Here is a 16,771-nt window from a genome sequence, read left to right on the forward strand (position 1 = left end):
AACCCTTGAAGATAGGATAAGCAGTATGGATGGATGGATGGATGGATGGATGTGTCTTTGATGGGGACTGGATGGATGTGTCTGATGGGACTAGGACTTTGGACCATCTCAGCTAACATTGTTCATTCAGCTATCTTCTGAAACTCTTGCAGATATTAAACTTTTTTTTAGATTGAATTAGTCAGGTTTGATGAAAAACATCTGGAAATGCATAAAGGTATAGATGCACTTTTGTTCCTGTTCAAACAGTTCATTTAAATCTAGTTTGTTGATGTGTTTGCAATATAAACAAGCAGATATGAGACAACAATCACAGCAGGTCAGTCATGTCCTCAGTTCTTAAACTAAAACCCTTCTCTTGACTCCTCCACCTGTTGCTGTTGTATTGTGATCGAATGTAAACGCCACCAGATGGACAGAACCCGCTTCTCCTTGTAATTCTCGGCGGCGCCGGTTGGTGTCGCCACCCGCAGCGACTCTCAGCCAGACCGCGAGACATGTGGCTGAGACTTTCTGAAAGCTTCGCTCCGTTTTTAGCCCAAAACACTTCTGCGATAGTGCGAGTGATCGTCGCTTCATAGCGGAGCTCTGGACTCTTAGAAGCACTCAACGAGCTGCAAACCAGCCGCAGGTGCACTCACAGGTGAGTAGCGACTCTTGTCACCAGCTAACTGGAGCTATATGCTAGCAAGCTAAAAGCGACGTAGGCAGGTGCTGTTGTTCAAAACGGCTAGCCAGCTAGCCCCCCCGAGCTAACTTCGCTGCTGCTGCTAGCCAGGCTAGCTAACTTGTGACCTTCATTGCAATCGCCGTAGCTAATATTAGACGCTTTTTTAGCCGTGTTTGCTGTCGTGCTAACAGCAGCCAGCTAGCTCGCAGGTAGCGTTTCAGCTAGCGATAGCTGCCTGGCTAAGCGACAACAACCGTGTTGACACCGTCGTGTTGGCACTGGTTGATCAAGTTGGTGCTAATTTTACGTCTCCAGGAGCCAGGCCGTGTTTGCCAGAAACAGCAGCCGGCATTCACCGCTTTCCAACTGCCAGCCCAACTGCTCTTTAACCACAACAACCTCCTCCTATTCATATAAGTTACCATGAGGTGTTAATATAACCCCGGGCTACACATTGATGGAGGATTTCGGGTTTACAAGTGACCCGGGTGTGTGGAATGGGCAGCGGATAGTTGGGATGACAGTTTGAGCACAAGGCTGGAGACTGATGGCCCGTGTTGACCGGGACTATTTTAAGTGTTTCTGAAGTGAGGGCCGCTGGTTTCCTCCCTCCAGAGGCACTGCTCCCAATCGGTTGTGTCGGTTTCACTTTGACTAATAACTCGATCGTCACGAACGAAGCGGGAGCAGCAAAGCCTGGATCAGCCATCAGAGGGTTTAAGTGTCAGACACCGGACCCCTGCTCGCCGTGAGCCCGCTGCAGAGGTGTGATGGCGAGCGGGACTTGTGTTACTTCACCGGGACTCTGAGGGGAACAGGCTCGTTTCTGCACGTTCAATCCTTAAAATCCCAACTGATCTCAGCTCTCACACAAGTGTTATCAGTTTAGCGACTGTTAAAGACACTGTTGCCTAATGAAGACCATTCAATAGTAAACTTAAACTAGTAAACTGTATCATTAGAAAGTTTAAAAGTTCAAAATTAAGGTTGCATCCACCAGCACTTATAGATTTATTATCATCTATATATGTCATATGTTTTTCTACTCGTCCAGTTTACAGTTTAAATGATGAAGCTCGTACATACTGTAAAATCCCCATCACCACAGCCTGGTCAATGAATCCACAAGGCCAAGATCAACTACAATGAGCTTTTCACAGATATATAGTATCAGCAATCAGAAATACCAAAGACGTGGCATCGTGATAATTCATACCATAACACATACCACTTGATGGCCAGGATTTAAATCTGGAGCCTATAACCTTCATGCATTTCCTTCCTTCTATTTTGTGTCTGTTCATTCAACAAAGTTTAGAACAAGTAATAGTGTAAAGGGTCTATATTTATATAGATTTTGTTTCGTCTTGATAAAAACACATTACAGTACAGTTTGATCAGTCAGACACACATGCATTGAATTAATGTGCACTCACACACTGCATGCACAGCACAATTATCGCGATATAACTTTTCCTCGATAGACATTTAAGTCATGGTCGATAGAACTCGTTCCAATTTATGTTTTGACAGACAACACGAACAGCCAATGAAAATGACAATCGCACCTCGCTGAACCAATCATGTGGCTGGAATTGATTTACAGCCACGTCAGGTTAGGTTGACCCCCACAGCGCAGAGTGTAGGAGCAGCAGTAGATCACGTGTTAATGTTTGTGCTCCTGCATGGAGGTGGACGACTCAGCATCGACACAGTGACAGAACATAATCGATAAATGTTTTCCACTACATTCATTGTTTTAGCGGGTGTCCACCGCTGAATTATTATAACCACCGCTGCTTCAGGATCAGGACAGAAGCTGATTAAAGGACCAGTCGTCCTGTGTCTGAGTCTCTGTCGGAGTCTGTCTCCTCCTCACTCCCCCTCTGACCTGCGCTCAACAATGACTCAACAATTACTTTAACAATGAACACCATCACTGATCACAAGTTATTAGGACGTGTATTGTAGAGTACTGGCGTTTAATTTGTTTGTTTGATTCGCTTGAGAATTTATGAGACACATGAAGCAGGCATTACATACGTGTTACTTTAGAAAAAGTGTCAATGGCGTTAGTTTGTCCACCAGGAAAGACTAAGGTGTTTATTTTGTCATCTCTAAATTTGCCCTCTCACTATATATCTTGTTCACATTTTTACAACAAATGTTAAGGCTCCTATCAAATATGTTTGTTTTTACACAAACATTTTTTTTTTTTTTTTTTAAATCAATGTGATGATTATGGATTTTTAAACTATCAATATTGAATTATTGTAGAGGAATTTTATGTCAATCAACTGTTGTCCTTTTTTACTTCACAACATCTTGGACACACATTAGGCCTGAACTCTGTGGGGGAAAAAAAGTCATTGCGAATATTTTGACTCGTACAGTGATTGTGATATGAGTCACAGTTTCAGTGTCAAATTTAGATTATAATTTTGGCTGAAAAAAAGCACTGAACGATAATCTATAGATGTAACATAACATGCTTGTTTATAAAATCACATCACTGTGATTTGTAGACCTGGGAATTTCTGTACAAACCAGAATGCTTCATTTATAACAGAATTTTGTAACAATTTAACCTTAACGTTTAAAATACTTGGCCAATTTCAATAATATTTTGATTAACTGTTCAACCTTAACACACATCCGGTATTCACACACACAAGGAAAAGGATCGATTGGTACTTTACGAACAAGATAAATGGGAATTTAATGATGGATACGTATTTCTTAGGGTTTAATTCATAGCTCAGTGTTGGATTTCACTTGTTTCTAGCAACAGTACTACACTAGATCGATGTAATGTATGTGACCAGGTTGAGTCAGACTGTAATTATAGTCCTGATAGTGACTGTTTAAATATTCTCTCATTCACTTTGTGATAAGTGATGGTGATGTGCTTAGTGTACACCTCACATTCAGTTAGCTTCTGGTTCCATGACTGAGCAGGAGACTGTTTCTCTGTGCAGTGGCTGTTCTTTCCTTCACTGACAGAGTCATGGTGTGCACATGATTTGCATTGAAAGTTATCGATGCAAATGCTTTGAAGCGTTTCTGAAAATGAGAAGGCTACCAAGGTCTTTTAAAACTTTTTTTAGTGTTAGAACCACACGTAAACATCACAAGCAGGCCATGCTGACCAGTCGCAGTTCTTGTGGTATCCATGTGGTATCTTTGTAGCCACAATATGAAGTAAAAATGTTAAGGTTGTGCACATGAGCCAAGCCTGCGGCGTAGCTAGGATGACTGTGTGTAGACTCTGTGACTGCTCCTCTTAACGTAGCACTTTAAACCCAGCATAAGTGGCATATTACTGGAGGGAGACATGAGGTCAGAGTTTAAGGTGCCCCTCTGCTCTTGAGAAACATGACTTTGTTTGAATGTAAACTGCAAATAATACTATTAACAATGTAATTTTAAGTCAAGTGAAACTGAACATTGGATCTTGACAGATGTAATCCATTACTATGGATCATAGGGCTGCACGATATATCGAAAATTCATCTTCATCGTGATATCAACATGCGCGATGTACGTATTGCAAAAGACTGCTTGAGCTGTGATAAATGGTGTTCCATGTCAAATCTAATCAAATTGTATTTGTATAGCCCAGCTCAGCTGACATCGCTGACTCACTGCAGTTTAAAAGATGACGCCAAGATTGTCGCCACAATATCAACACTGATTATCACATAATCGGTACTTTTCTTAATTAAATCTTTCTTCAGAGCAGCGCACGCATTCATCAGCTGTCCCGCTTGTTCTCTTCCCCTCTCTCGCCCTCGCGTTCTCACACACACACACCAATTGTCTGATCGGCACACGTGTAAACTCAGACTGGGTAAAAACAACAGACTTTGTAAGCTTAGTCAATGTATGTAGAGCCGGAGGAGATGGCGGCACGCTCGGTTTGGTTTGACGCAGTTGGCGCAGTGCACAGCGCGAATGATGTAGACACAGAGAGGAGCAGTAAATTACTGTCAGAGCTGCTAAAAAGTGTGAAAAATTACGTTTCACGGCCAAACATGTATGAAAAGACCCAAAATGAACACTGTAAGTGGATTAGTGGAGCTGTGCATGGCTCCCTGGGTGTCTGCCCCGGACTAGGTGGCGCTGTGGCCAGGCTGTGGAGCTGTCCGTGGTCCCTGCGTCCCTAGCCAGGTGGAATTATTTCAATAAAACCATGTTGTTGGAATGGAAATAATGCATTTAGCATTTTTTTGTCAGTGTCTGCATAGACTACTTGCTGTATGGGGTCTATGTAAGCAGTTGTGTTTAATCAAATACTCAGGAGTAGGTGCGAGTCAATCCAAACACTTTAACGTTAAAGAGGAGGCAGCTAGTGAACATTGTGTCTGCTCATCTCTTTTTGTACACGTCTAGCAGCTGGCTATGTTGTGTCCCGAGCATGAAACTCAGATTGTTGTCGTTATGATGATCATGCCAGTACCATGCGTTGTGCACACCAACTGTCAAGCATCAATTCAACAAGTCCTGCTTTAGAGGTGGTGCGACTGTCCAAGTCAATGAAAAGGCTACACTTACACTGATGAAGATGCTTTATGAAGAAACAGTAGTTGCTATCTATTAAAAGCTCATACAATTGTCATGTCCTCCTCATCTCATCACACACGCCCACATATTTACGTTTGCTAGCTCACAGCTAACGCACACTCGGTACTTGGACTGTTTGAGGCAAATGAGCACACTCAGTCCATCTGCTTCTGTGAGGTAGAAAGTTATTTCTGCTATGTGGGAATGTGGCACAGAAATCAGGGTTTTGCAGAAACTGCTGGTGTTGGAGTTGGACAGTTAATAAATACCATTCAAACATAACTTTTCTGCTGCTTAGTTCAGATTGGGGTCACATCGGGATGAGGCTACGCAAGGTAGCAAGGTTACGTCTCCCCTTTCACATTGTCCAGCTGTTGATAGTGTGAGGAGCTTGGAATTGGCTCTGAAGCCCAGTATTAAAGTGGCGTCAGGGCTAAATTGTCAAAGACTGTATGATTGATTAGCTCTGATGTTATCTGTGCTGCCCAAAAGAAATGAAGAGAAGATATTTCTTATTCATTACTGCTACATAAAAGTTATCTTGCACATCTTTTAGCCTTTTCAGTGTGTTCTTCCCAAACAATTCAACCTCTGTTAAGCCACAAAACCTTTGGTCCGTTGTCTTTTGGTCTTTTGAATGCGTCTTTGGCAAACCTTCGACATGCAATTATGTAAAAAAAAAAACTTGCATGTCGAAGGTTTGCAAACTTGGACTTTGCACATTGGCTGATACGGAGCATCGATCCAATACCAGTGCAGTTAAAAACTTGTATCACATTTTGTAACAGCTCTATGTTACTAACTCTGTGTAGAAGTGCTGATTGCTATCATTGTTGTATGGCCTATTGTGTAATTGGCAACACTAATGCCACCCATCGAAACTGAAATCATGCATACGACACACATCTCCGTTTCACTTGTCAGAGCGTCCAGTGTGAAATAATCCCAAATTGCTGAAGTGAGCTACCTCTGGCTACTCTCCCGGAGATCACTTCTTCTTCACCACTCGAATAACCATGCTTGTCAGTGGCAGTACAGCCCAACTGCTGTTTTCGAGTGGCGATTAAGTGATTTATGGGAAAAGAAAGTTTACTGGGAGGGAAACTAATATACTTTAAAGAGGTGAAATTGGATTTGTACAAAGATTTGCGTACTTACCAATGCTCGACCCGGCACTATCAGCAGTTGAGGCATTTCCAATCGTAGTATAGGAACATTGTTAATGTTAATCAGCTCTAGTGATTTCTGTAAGTCTGCAGCTTTTACGCTGGGGTTGTATTTACTATTTATCGCACTGATTGTTCTGCTTTCTGCCTTTGAGCCATCTAAGCAGGAAACCAAGTTGTAGGGAGAAAAGCCACACAACAAATTAATCTCCATTTATAGACAGTTTGTTCAACTGTGGACAGATGAGGAGCTAAACTCATGTCAGATCACTTTGGACTTTTGCAATATTGTGTGTGTGTTTTGCTGCTGTGATAATGCATTTAATTTCAATAATCAGCTGAACTCCTCTTTTTGTATCTATACTTTCTTCTTAATTTCTTAATTTTCTCTCCTTCTCTCTGTGTTGTAGGCGTGAGCAGGACAGCTCAGGACCGGACATGACTGGAGCCGGAAGCAGTGAGTGAATATTTTAGGCTCCTATTGTTTGAAGTGTCATCCTAGAAAATATCCCATCTTATTCGGTGTCTCCTCCCCTGTATTTTTAGGCGGCCAGGGTCCGCCTGATGGGACGGATCCTGAGGAGGCAGAGAGGTGTCCTATCTGCCTGGGCGTCCTGGCCGGAGGCGAGCTCGCCATGCCCGACAGCTGCTGCCACGTCTTCTGCCTCAGATGCCTCCTCACATGGGCAGAGGTAAAGAAGCTGTACAGTACTCATGAGCTGAATACTGACCAAAAAGCATAATTGTAATGGGTGTGATTTTGTTTCTACCACTGTTTATTAGAATCAAACACACGTCATTGGCTTTTAAAATTGTCATAATGTGGAATTTCTACAAAACAGAGGCAGGCATCAGCTCGTTTGTGAAATGTAATTTTTTGTACAGCTCAAAATCATTGTTTATTTTTTAAGCAGTGTGCAATCTTGTATTAGCATGTTAAGATTTGGATGTGTTTTACTTTGAAGTTGCAGATGGCTCCTTCCTGTCCGGTGGACAGAAGACCTTTCACTAATGTTTACAGATGGGACGGGAATCTGAGCTGTGTGCAGGTCAGTCTGATTTATACCTGCACTTTCTCTGTCATAGCTTAAGATACCAGGGCTGCTGGTCTTTTCTGTAATCCAACTTAATTTGACAAAGAGGCTTTATTATTGAGTTTACCTGCTCTGTAAAGAAGATATTCCCTGGCCTGTTTTCAGGGGAAAATGTTCTCACTGACTCCCACTTGTCCTCTGTGGACAGAATGTCTTTGCATAAAGCGTTTTGTTTGTCAGCTGACTACTTTGCACGTAGTAGCATTTTGAACAACTTAAAAACTGCAAATTATATTGTTTTGATGCAGTTACTCAATTAAGATTCATTGTGTCTCTGTGCTCCAGCCATGCCAACTGTCATTTAACCACAGAGCTTTGAATAACCTTTGTGTCAAACTATTGTACATTTTAGCCCTAAAACACAATCTTCTTCTGTCCTTGCTGTTTAAAGGTTCCTGTGAGGAGGAGAACAACTCAACTTGAAGCTGAAATTTGCTGCTGTAGAAACCCTGAACAAAAAGTCTGTCTCAAGTGAGTATTAGCTTTTTTAAAATGGAATCATAAGGTGTAATAGGAAATGTGATGTAGTAGAATTTTTCTCTCTTGATTTTAGGATATTTAGATTGACTTTTAAGCAGTTTAGTTTGGAAACGGGTCCCTGAACAATGTAGGTGTTGTTTTGTTTTCAGAAGTAAACCTGCAAGAAGATTGAGACGGCAAAAGGCAGAGAGGACAGCAGATGCCATAACAAAAGGACTTGTGAGGAAATGTATGTCGAAACCCTTCTTCCTTCATTTACATGTGTCCTACTCACATTTCTTCAGCAAGATCTAACTGTCTGTAAATGTCTGTTCCAGGTAACGATGAAGATCCCTCGTCTCTGAGCAGAAAAAAGGTAGGTTCTTTTTTTTTTTTTTTTTTGCTCCTTTTTCATTGTCTTATATGCACATTGCTTGACTTTTACTTGAATGTAAATGTTTGTATTTTCTCAAGGTGCGAGGAACAGAGTGCTGCACTTGGTCACCTTCTCCCTGTGTCTCATTAACCACCACATCAGCACAGGACATGTAAGCTGCACTTCCCTGAATGAATGTATTATTATAGTATATGTAATATATATTATAATCAATTATGACAAGTACAGTAATGCTGTGTGTGTTTGGACTAAGGTCCTGTAGTGTGGTCTAGTTGTGAGACAGTACAATAACCTGGTGTTCAGTGAGGTCAATAGGTCAGGAGAACAGTGCGTTTTAACCAGGCCCCCTGCTGGAATACAAGACACATTGCCTGCAATGGTCTATTTGCAATTTGAATTCCAATCGGATAGTTTTACCTTGAAATTTAAATGATCATATAAACGCAGGTGATTACCACAGTGTAATGCTCGTGGTAAAACCTTGTCCAGCATCAACCACATTGACTAATGGTATCCCATACACAGGTGCACTGTGTACATAACATAAATATGAATTTATTTTAAATTGGAAAAGAGTCTCTTGTTGACTGGTGCAGCGTAATACGCCTGGATGCAGTGGTGCTGCTAAGAAACACTACCATTGATACTGTCCAGCATCAACCAAAGTCAGCAAGTCTCCAAGATGCAGGAGCAGCAAGCGCTGCATTTGTTGTGTGTTTTTAAAAACATGGTGGAAGGAGCGGCAGGCGGGTGGGCACTGTAACAGCAGGAGAACTGTTAGTGATCTTTGGACATAGCTAGCAAATGCTAACATCCACTGTCACCACATTGCATGCGTTTAACAAACACTGATATCGTGTCCCGACTCTGACCTTTGGGGTTGACGTCTTCACTTAACCTAACAAGATGCCGGCGTTCGATAAATATGAAAATACTATCATAATTTTTATTGATAGTATATATTATATCATTATAAAACATGGTGAAATTACTATAGCTTGTGTGTCAGTAAGTTTTGAAATTTACAGCACATTTCAACAAACAACAAACATTCTCCTCTACTAGAATATGAATGGTACACCTGGAGCATTTGTGAAAACCAACTAACTTCCTGTCTTGTTCCTGCAGTGCAGAGCCTGTTTGGGTGACAGAGGAGATACCTTACGATGCTGGTTTCACACCGTGCAAACCCCAAGTGCAAGACTGTCCGTGGCTGTCTCCTGCTGCTCCCATCCCTGTTAATGGCACCTCAAGGTAATGAAATCTCACCTGAACACTAGTAGGACACATCATCTCTCTCTGGAGTCACAGCATACATTATAGAGCTGTACAGGGGACTGCTCACACAAATTCCAAGCAAGTTGGGAGCAGTTTTCTCTTTAATGTCCAGAGCAGAATAATTTCAGTTCGAGTTTTGTGGCAGCAATATAGACGCAAGAAAATAAGTCTCTGTCCTGCTTTTCCACTGTTCAGTTATTCAAATGTTTGACAATGAGTCACACAAATTGCAGTTGGATGAAAACCACAGAGAAGAGCTGATTCCTTGATTCAGTACAGAGAAGCACGTTTCATTCACATACTTTGGGACCGACATTTTACTCATTGCTGTGATCAGTAATCAGCATCAGGACTTTGGAGGCACAGTATCAGCTTAATAACGAAGGGATGATAATAAAATAATAGGAAATTAACAAAGGCCAAGTTTACATATATTCAGCCACAGATAGAAAAATTCTGGCACTACTTTTACCCTCGTCTCTGTTTTACAGGCGGAGTTTCCATCCTGCAAGTTGGAACCACAGCCCATTTCCATTTGGACTCTGCTCATCTCCCTTGACCTCCAGCTCACTGTTCAGCCCCGGACATTTTGGTGAGTCACGTCTGACACATTGTGAATATCATTGGAGTTTACTGTGTTAAATGTGACTAATAGATTTTAAGATTGTTTGAACGATCATTGGAGAGCTTTGGTTGACATTTTAAAAGTAAGATACTTTAATACTGAAATGTATTTTTATTTATTTGAAACATTTTGTTGCCAATTTAACCTTAATTTGATCGAAATGTCTATTCAGATTTATTTATATAGCATGTTAAAATACAAACATGACAAAGGAAAAACAATACAAGTAAAGATAGAAAGAAAGTAAAAACAGCGTGAGAGAAAGATGCAATAAAGGACGCACAAGATAAAATTATAATGTAAAAAGTTCAAAAGAGAGTCATTAGCAGTTAAAAACAAGATTACTAAAGTAGTCCACTGTGAAAAGACAGACAGGAAACAAGGGGAGAGAGAGGGGGGGGGGATATGACATGCAGCAAAGTCCACAGCTGGAATTTAACCGTGGGTGCTGTGGTTACATGGCATGCACTGTATCCAATTGGCCACCGGAGCTCTCCCACACTTTCACACACCCCATAAGTGTGCATGGTTTGTTTTGAGAAATGCATCATAGAGGGGTAACCTCTGAGATTTATCATTGGAGCATACGAAATTATTTAAATAGTTAGGTAATTTTTTCAGCCTTTATACTACAGTGCTAGATGCTGAAGTATTTCAACTAACCTTGTTGCTGTTAGTGTTTTTGAACCAAACCTGATCTGCCAAAGCTGGACCCAATAATAATTGTATTAGTAAACTTATACGGATATATCTGCAGAAGGTATTAAATGATGTCCTTATCTAGTGCATTTAAATAGCTGCTGTAGATTATTGACCTCGGCACACCTCGTACATGAGCTGCTTGATTCAATATAATTTGGCCAGTTTAAATAATTGATATGACGTGAATGAAAGATTCATTTGGGAGTTTCACCTCCTGAAGTTGATATGAAAAGATCAGCCAGAGAGAAGATGGATCACTTTGTTGGAGTTGTTTGATCGACAGAAAAGTTGCAGAGTGAAGCGTCTTCCCTCACAAAGGCTCTTTGGTTGAGTCACCATCAAGCTACATTACCATTTAATTAGCAATAGCTGACACAAGCGATTCCAACTGATTCTGTGAAAGTGCCAGTCAGCATCAGCTAAAAAAGGGAATCTGAATGTTTGTGTGGCTCTTATTTGCCAATGAAAAGGGTTCTTGATCATATAACTTCTTTCCCACAGTGTTTGAGGGTGTTGTCTGCGCCATCACATGTCCCAAAGGAGGAGAGAAGAGAGGCAGCCGAGCCTCAACCTCCAAAGCGCCCACCAAAGAGACCGAGTCTCTACCGACCAGACGTTCCGGACGCAACAGTAAAACCCAGGAAGAGACTCCCGCGACTGACCCCTCATCGCCGCCTCAGTCCAGTTCATCAGACTCTGACTCGTCTAACAACCACCAGACTGCCAAGCCGGCCAAGACTTCTCAGGCACCGGCCAAGAGGAAGGCGACAAACCGAAAGGCCAGCGGCAAGCGGAAAGCCACGGCAAGAAAAAAGCGCTCTCCCGAACCCATAAGCAGTCTGGCCGCTAGTGAGGAGGAGGAAGAGGCTGACGGAGTTGACAACAAGGAGAAGGAGGAGGAAGAAGAAGAAGACAAAAGTGATAAAGAGCAGGATACAAACACATCAGAGCAGCAGCAGCACTCTGATACCGAAGGGAGCCTCAGTGCAGACCAGGACGGTGTCAACTCTGCTGACGTACGTGCAGAATCTCTGAGTAACGACGTGGCACAGGACAGTGATGAAACTCAGGAACCACCTCATGAACATGAACCAGAACAAGAAGAGAAGCCAGATGAGGACGATGATGAGCCATATTTTCCCTCTGACTTGGCTGCTCACAGCCCCAGTTCATGCTCCGAGGGCGACGAGAGCAAAAAGGAGGAGGAAGAGCCACCCAGCCCAGCTTCCTCTGGAGACAAGGACTATGAGAAAACTCCTTCACCCTCTGACTCTCACAACGCTCTGCTGGAAGACCTGACGTCTCCATGCTGCGATGAGCAAACAGAGCAGGATGATGAAATGGAGATTTCAGAGTCCGAAGAAGCCAAGGATGCGAAGGCTGAATCGTTGGAGAACTTGTCAGAACCTGGCTCGCCCCCTGCTGGAGACTCGGAGGAAAATGTAGCTGATCCAGGAACTAAAGCTTCTGAGGACACTGGCTCTAAAAAGCTTATTTCAGAAGAGCAGTCAGTCGGTGACAGTTCTGGGGAAGAAACCAAGGATGACGGTCCATCCAAGGATGATACTAATGTCATCCCCATGGACTGTAGTTCACCCATGAGTGACCATGGTAACGGTGCCATTTTGGATCTGCCGAAGGAGAGTGCTGACCCAGCTGCTGCGGGACCCCCTCCTTCTGAAAGCCAAGTCACCAAGGGCGAGACCCAAAAGGACCAAGAGGAGAGGGAAAACAGCCCAGAGAGGAAGAACGGCAGGCAGCGGCGCTCTCGCTTCCACTCCCCGACCTCCACCTGGTCACCTAAAAGGGAGTCCAAACGTGAATCATCTAGGCGCTCACGCTCAAGGTCTAGAGAGCGGGATGGCAGCCCGCCTTCCAGCCACTCGTCCCGGGCTCGCAGCAGAGAAAGAGACAGGGACCGGGATGGCGAGAGAGACCATTCTAGGAGGGAGCGTAGCCATGAGAGGAGGAGACGGCGATCGAGGAGTCGCTCTAAATCCAGGTCCCGCTCTCGGTCCAGGTCTCGATCCAGAACAAGGTCTTACAGACGGGGGCCCAGCCCCGAATGGCCAAACTCCAGAGAGCAGTCTCCACAGAAGAAGGAGCGCAAGGGCGGATGGAGGTCAGGACAGAGTGGTGGGTCAGGTAGTGAGGGACGGAGGTATCAAGGAGGCGCTGGCCGCTCAGAAAATGGTGTGCCTACTGAAGGTTCCCCTGATCGCCAGGGCTGGTCAGATAATCCTGACTGGGTTACAGAAAAGACTCGCGAGGATGCTGAGACCAGGAGCCGGGAAATTGGTCCACGCAACAGTGGTGGGAACAGAGGGGATTCACGTGGCAGGGGGGGCCGGGGAGGGTTTGAACGGGGGCGAGGTGCAGGGCGGGGCGGTGGCAACCGTAGCTTTTACAATCAGGAGGAAACGGGCGATAACCGCTGGCCCAGAAATAACTTCTCAGGTACAGGCAACAATTCAGGGAATGATGCATACAGCCGCTTCAACGAAAACCGTGGCGGTGGCCGGAGGAAAGACATGGATCCAAACGACTCTATGGTCGATCGGTCGGGATGGTCATCAGCATCCAGCTGGGCTGTCAGGAGAACGCTTCCTGCCGACGTCCAGGACTATTACTCGAAGAGGGAGAGGGGAGGAGCAGGAGGCTGGAACAGATCCGAGGAGGAGCAGCCAGCAGCAGCAGCAGCAGGTGAGGCCTCCTCAGTCTTTGCTTGGTTATTACTCCCAAAACACTAAAACACTCCTGTAACTGCTCGAGAAAACTTTTCCAAAAGCAGGCCATGAATCAGCCAACTCTCCTTCTAAAATAGAAGCAGAAGTCGTGTCTTTGATGCTCGGAGAGGAAGATAATTTTAGTGCTGTGATGCAACTGTGAACAGACCAAAAAACCTCCAGGCTCCTGATTTATTCCTATGAAAATCTCTCTTGTATTACTCGCTCAGCATCTGCATGATTCTGCCACTGACTGACTGTGTAAACACCTCTGTTAGGTGCACATTTTTTAATTAAATTTTGTACCTATATAAATACACAGTAGTCTAAACCAGCTTCAAAATCTGGGCGTTATATCTTTTATACATTTCTTCCAGACAGTTTTCATTTTGTTTTCTTTACTCCCCAGATCTCTCTAAAGGCGAGCCTACTGCCCCGGCTGTCCCAGGTAACGCTCCGGTGCCGGTGATGAACGCGAATCCTCCTCAGCTGAATGTTCTTCACCATCACTACCCCATGCAGGGGCCGCGAGGAGCCCTGCCCGTCAGCTTGCAGCCTGCGGCACCATACGCCATGCCCCCTCAGGTCCCCGTGCACCTCCACCCTGCAGTGCCGCTGCTTCAGGTGCCCGCTGTTGGCGCTCAGGGCCTCCCGCCTCCCCCTCCGCCGCCTCCACCCATGCAGCAAGGCAGCCAGACGGCAGCAGCTCAGCCTGATGGCCACATGACTCAGGTATGTAAAACTGGGATACAGACGGGAAGAGATTAAGTTCTACATCCTGCATCTCTATTAGCATTAAAACTAGCTTCAATAAGCAAATAAGATACATGTGTGCTGTCCTAATGCAGGCTTTATTCAAATGTATGTCATTTCCTGGGTGGCCTTAGATGTCGAGTTCCATGATGGGTTATGGGAAACCTGCCCTGCTTCCCACCCCTACCAAAGCTGGTGCCGCAGTGACCCAGATGCACTTAGCACAGAGCCAGATGTTCCCATCCTCTACCACTCAGTACGGCCATAACAGGGCTCATGCCGACAGCTCCAAAAAGGAAAAGGTAGGTTGCAGCCACCTGTCTCTCCATGACTGTTTTGTTTCTATTTGTTTGTCTCCAATCATCCTGTCATCCTCTTCAGAAACAGCAGATCCAAGAGAGAGCTGTGAATGAAGTGAAGAACGCCATCAAACCTTATTACCAAAAGAAGGAAATCACTAAGGAGGAGTACAAGGAGATCGTCCGCAAAGCAGTAGAGAAGGTAAACGCTTCTCTCTTCACTTCTGGAAATTAATTTTTCTTTGTAATAATGGTCCTTTTATTTCAGACAGAAGCGGCTGCTCATTTTTAGTCGAATATCTGTCACTGGAGGATCATATCTGATATAAGGTCAGGACATATTGTTTATTTGACATTTTGCTGTGTTCTTCTTCTTCAGGTGTGTCACAGCAAGAGTGGTGAGGTGAACTCCAGCAAGGTGGCCAACCTAGTGAAGGCCTACGTGGACAAATACAAACACGCCCGCAAGAAATGAATCTGTGGCGTGCTGTTGGCGCGGCGATGCCCTCGCTGACCCATTCAGCTGCTCAAGTGCAATTTCCTCAAGCTGGAATTTGGCCTCCAAACTGAAAGAGGACGGAGCGCCAGCATTTTCATTTTTTTGGATATCTGTACCTTTTATTGAATGAAGATTTTTTTCTATAGATTTTCATATTTTGTTAGAAAAAGAATGACCCAATCAGAAATTGTAATGCAAGAGCCCTTTATTTTGCATAGATCATGTGACTTGGGAACTACTGTAAGGAGCGCAGGGTAGCGTGGGGCGGGGAGAGGGACGGTAGATACTGAAGATGCAACGCTCAGTGAACAACGTTAGCTCATGTAGAGGAGAGCCTCTCCCAGGGTGCCGGCTGGTACGATCTACGTCTCCTCCGCGGCATCCTGATCACATAGCTTATTGATTATTGTCAATGTTCTTTTTTAAATATTATATAATATTTCAGAGGAAAGCCTAGTTTAAAAAAAGTGCATTGCCTTTATTAATCTCTGTGGCCCCGGTGACGGGCAGGAATCTGATGAGTGTGATTGTAATCAGGGCCCTGATTGGTCGATGAGCGGGATGGCCAATCAGCAGCGAGTGTGTAACGGAAGGTGCAGGTCCCGGAGGGGGGGGGGCGACCCAGGTGAAACTGACCCCCGCACCCTGCCTGAATGTGTAATAACTGTCAATGCGAGAACATGAACTGTGCAAAGTATCCAGAGAGTAGTGAAATAAATTAGCTGCTTCCTGATGCTCTGTGTGTTTGTCAAGAACGCCTCCGTGTCACCGGAGGGCGCGTCCTCATTTTGTCTCCGTCTTTGAGCCGCAGCGTTTGCATCTGGTGAACTGCATTTCCCAACAATCGCCTCTCAAACAACAACCACTGCTGTGATGTGTCACTTTTGTTTTCTGCACAGGGTTTGTCTCTGTGCCCGTTTAAAACCACCACGACTCTCTAAATCATCCAAGGAAACAACTACCAGACAGGAAGTGAACAGCTTCCATGAAATAGATTCACAGTGTGTCAGAGCACTGCTACAGTACAGAGTATTAATCGTATCGATATTTTACATCTAAATGTGCCCGACTACTGTTTTCCACTGAACACGGGTCATTTCAGTTCCTCAGACTGACGGCGGGTGGACCTGTGTGTGGAAGATAACATGATGTTACCAGACTCTGAACTAATACACGGTTCCTACTTTGTCTTAAAATGTAATCATCTGAATTGTAGGGTTTAAAAATATCTTCAAATATTATGCACGGGGTCAAACACATTAAGGTTGGTCTTAAATATGTTCATGTTCGTTTAACGCTACTTCTGTTTGCTTTAAAATGATTTGGCCAACACGGACGTGATGAATACAAACACCCCAGTCAGAATTTATCTCAGCAAACGGGGCTTGGTTATGTGAAAGACTAAGATAACGACTTTCTCTGCCTGTAGTTTGAGAGAGAACGTTTCCGGCTGTATTTCACTTCACCTTATTTTCAGTTATGGGGAAGTTTGAATAACTTGGGCCTCTGATATTCATTCATATCTGTTGAATCTGTCATA

At 44.1% G+C, this 16,771-nt stretch overlaps 1 protein-coding gene across 3 annotated transcripts; it reads left to right on the plus strand.

Moving 5' to 3' along the window:
* Window positions 1-409: 409 nt before the first annotated feature.
* On the plus strand, window positions 410-15,964 carry scaf11 (SR-related CTD-associated factor 11). 3 transcript variants are annotated; one of them, XM_034577830.1, is made up of 15 exons: window positions 410-643; window positions 6,810-6,856; window positions 6,946-7,091; window positions 7,365-7,448; window positions 7,885-7,964; window positions 8,123-8,202; window positions 8,291-8,328; window positions 8,427-8,500; window positions 9,478-9,603; window positions 10,119-10,219; window positions 11,456-13,657; window positions 14,090-14,412; window positions 14,568-14,735; window positions 14,815-14,934; window positions 15,112-15,964. In XM_034577830.1, exons 2-15 carry the CDS (start codon window positions 6,838-6,840, stop codon window positions 15,205-15,207), a joined length of 3,657 nt encoding a protein of 1,218 aa, XP_034433721.1. In that variant the 5' UTR covers window positions 410-643; window positions 6,810-6,837; the 3' UTR covers window positions 15,208-15,964. The 3 variants fall into 3 exon arrangements, with proteins under 3 accessions (XP_034433721.1, XP_034433723.1, XP_034433722.1); XM_034577832.1 differs by having other exon boundaries at window positions 459-643; window positions 14,821-14,934; XM_034577831.1 differs by having other exon boundaries at window positions 459-643; window positions 11,456-13,651; window positions 14,087-14,412.
* The last annotated feature ends 807 nt before the right edge of the window (window positions 15,965-16,771 follow it).

This window comes from Hippoglossus hippoglossus, chromosome 23 (assembly GCF_009819705.1).
Source record: "Hippoglossus hippoglossus isolate fHipHip1 chromosome 23, fHipHip1.pri, whole genome shotgun sequence".
Classification (NCBI taxonomy): Eukaryota; Metazoa; Chordata; class Actinopteri; order Pleuronectiformes; family Pleuronectidae; genus Hippoglossus; species Hippoglossus hippoglossus.

What these genes read in the sequence shown, in the direction of transcription:
- scaf11 (XM_034577830.1), top strand. An exon ending in CGTCTCTGAGCAGAAAAAAG is followed by an intron (nt 8,329 to 8,426) that starts GTAGGTTCTTTT and finishes TATTTTCTCAAG; the next exon opens with GTGCGAGGAACAGAGTGCTG. An exon ending in GTTCAGCCCCGGACATTTTG is followed by an intron (nt 10,220 to 11,455) that starts GTGAGTCACGTC and finishes TCTTTCCCACAG; the next exon opens with TGTTTGAGGGTGTTGTCTGC.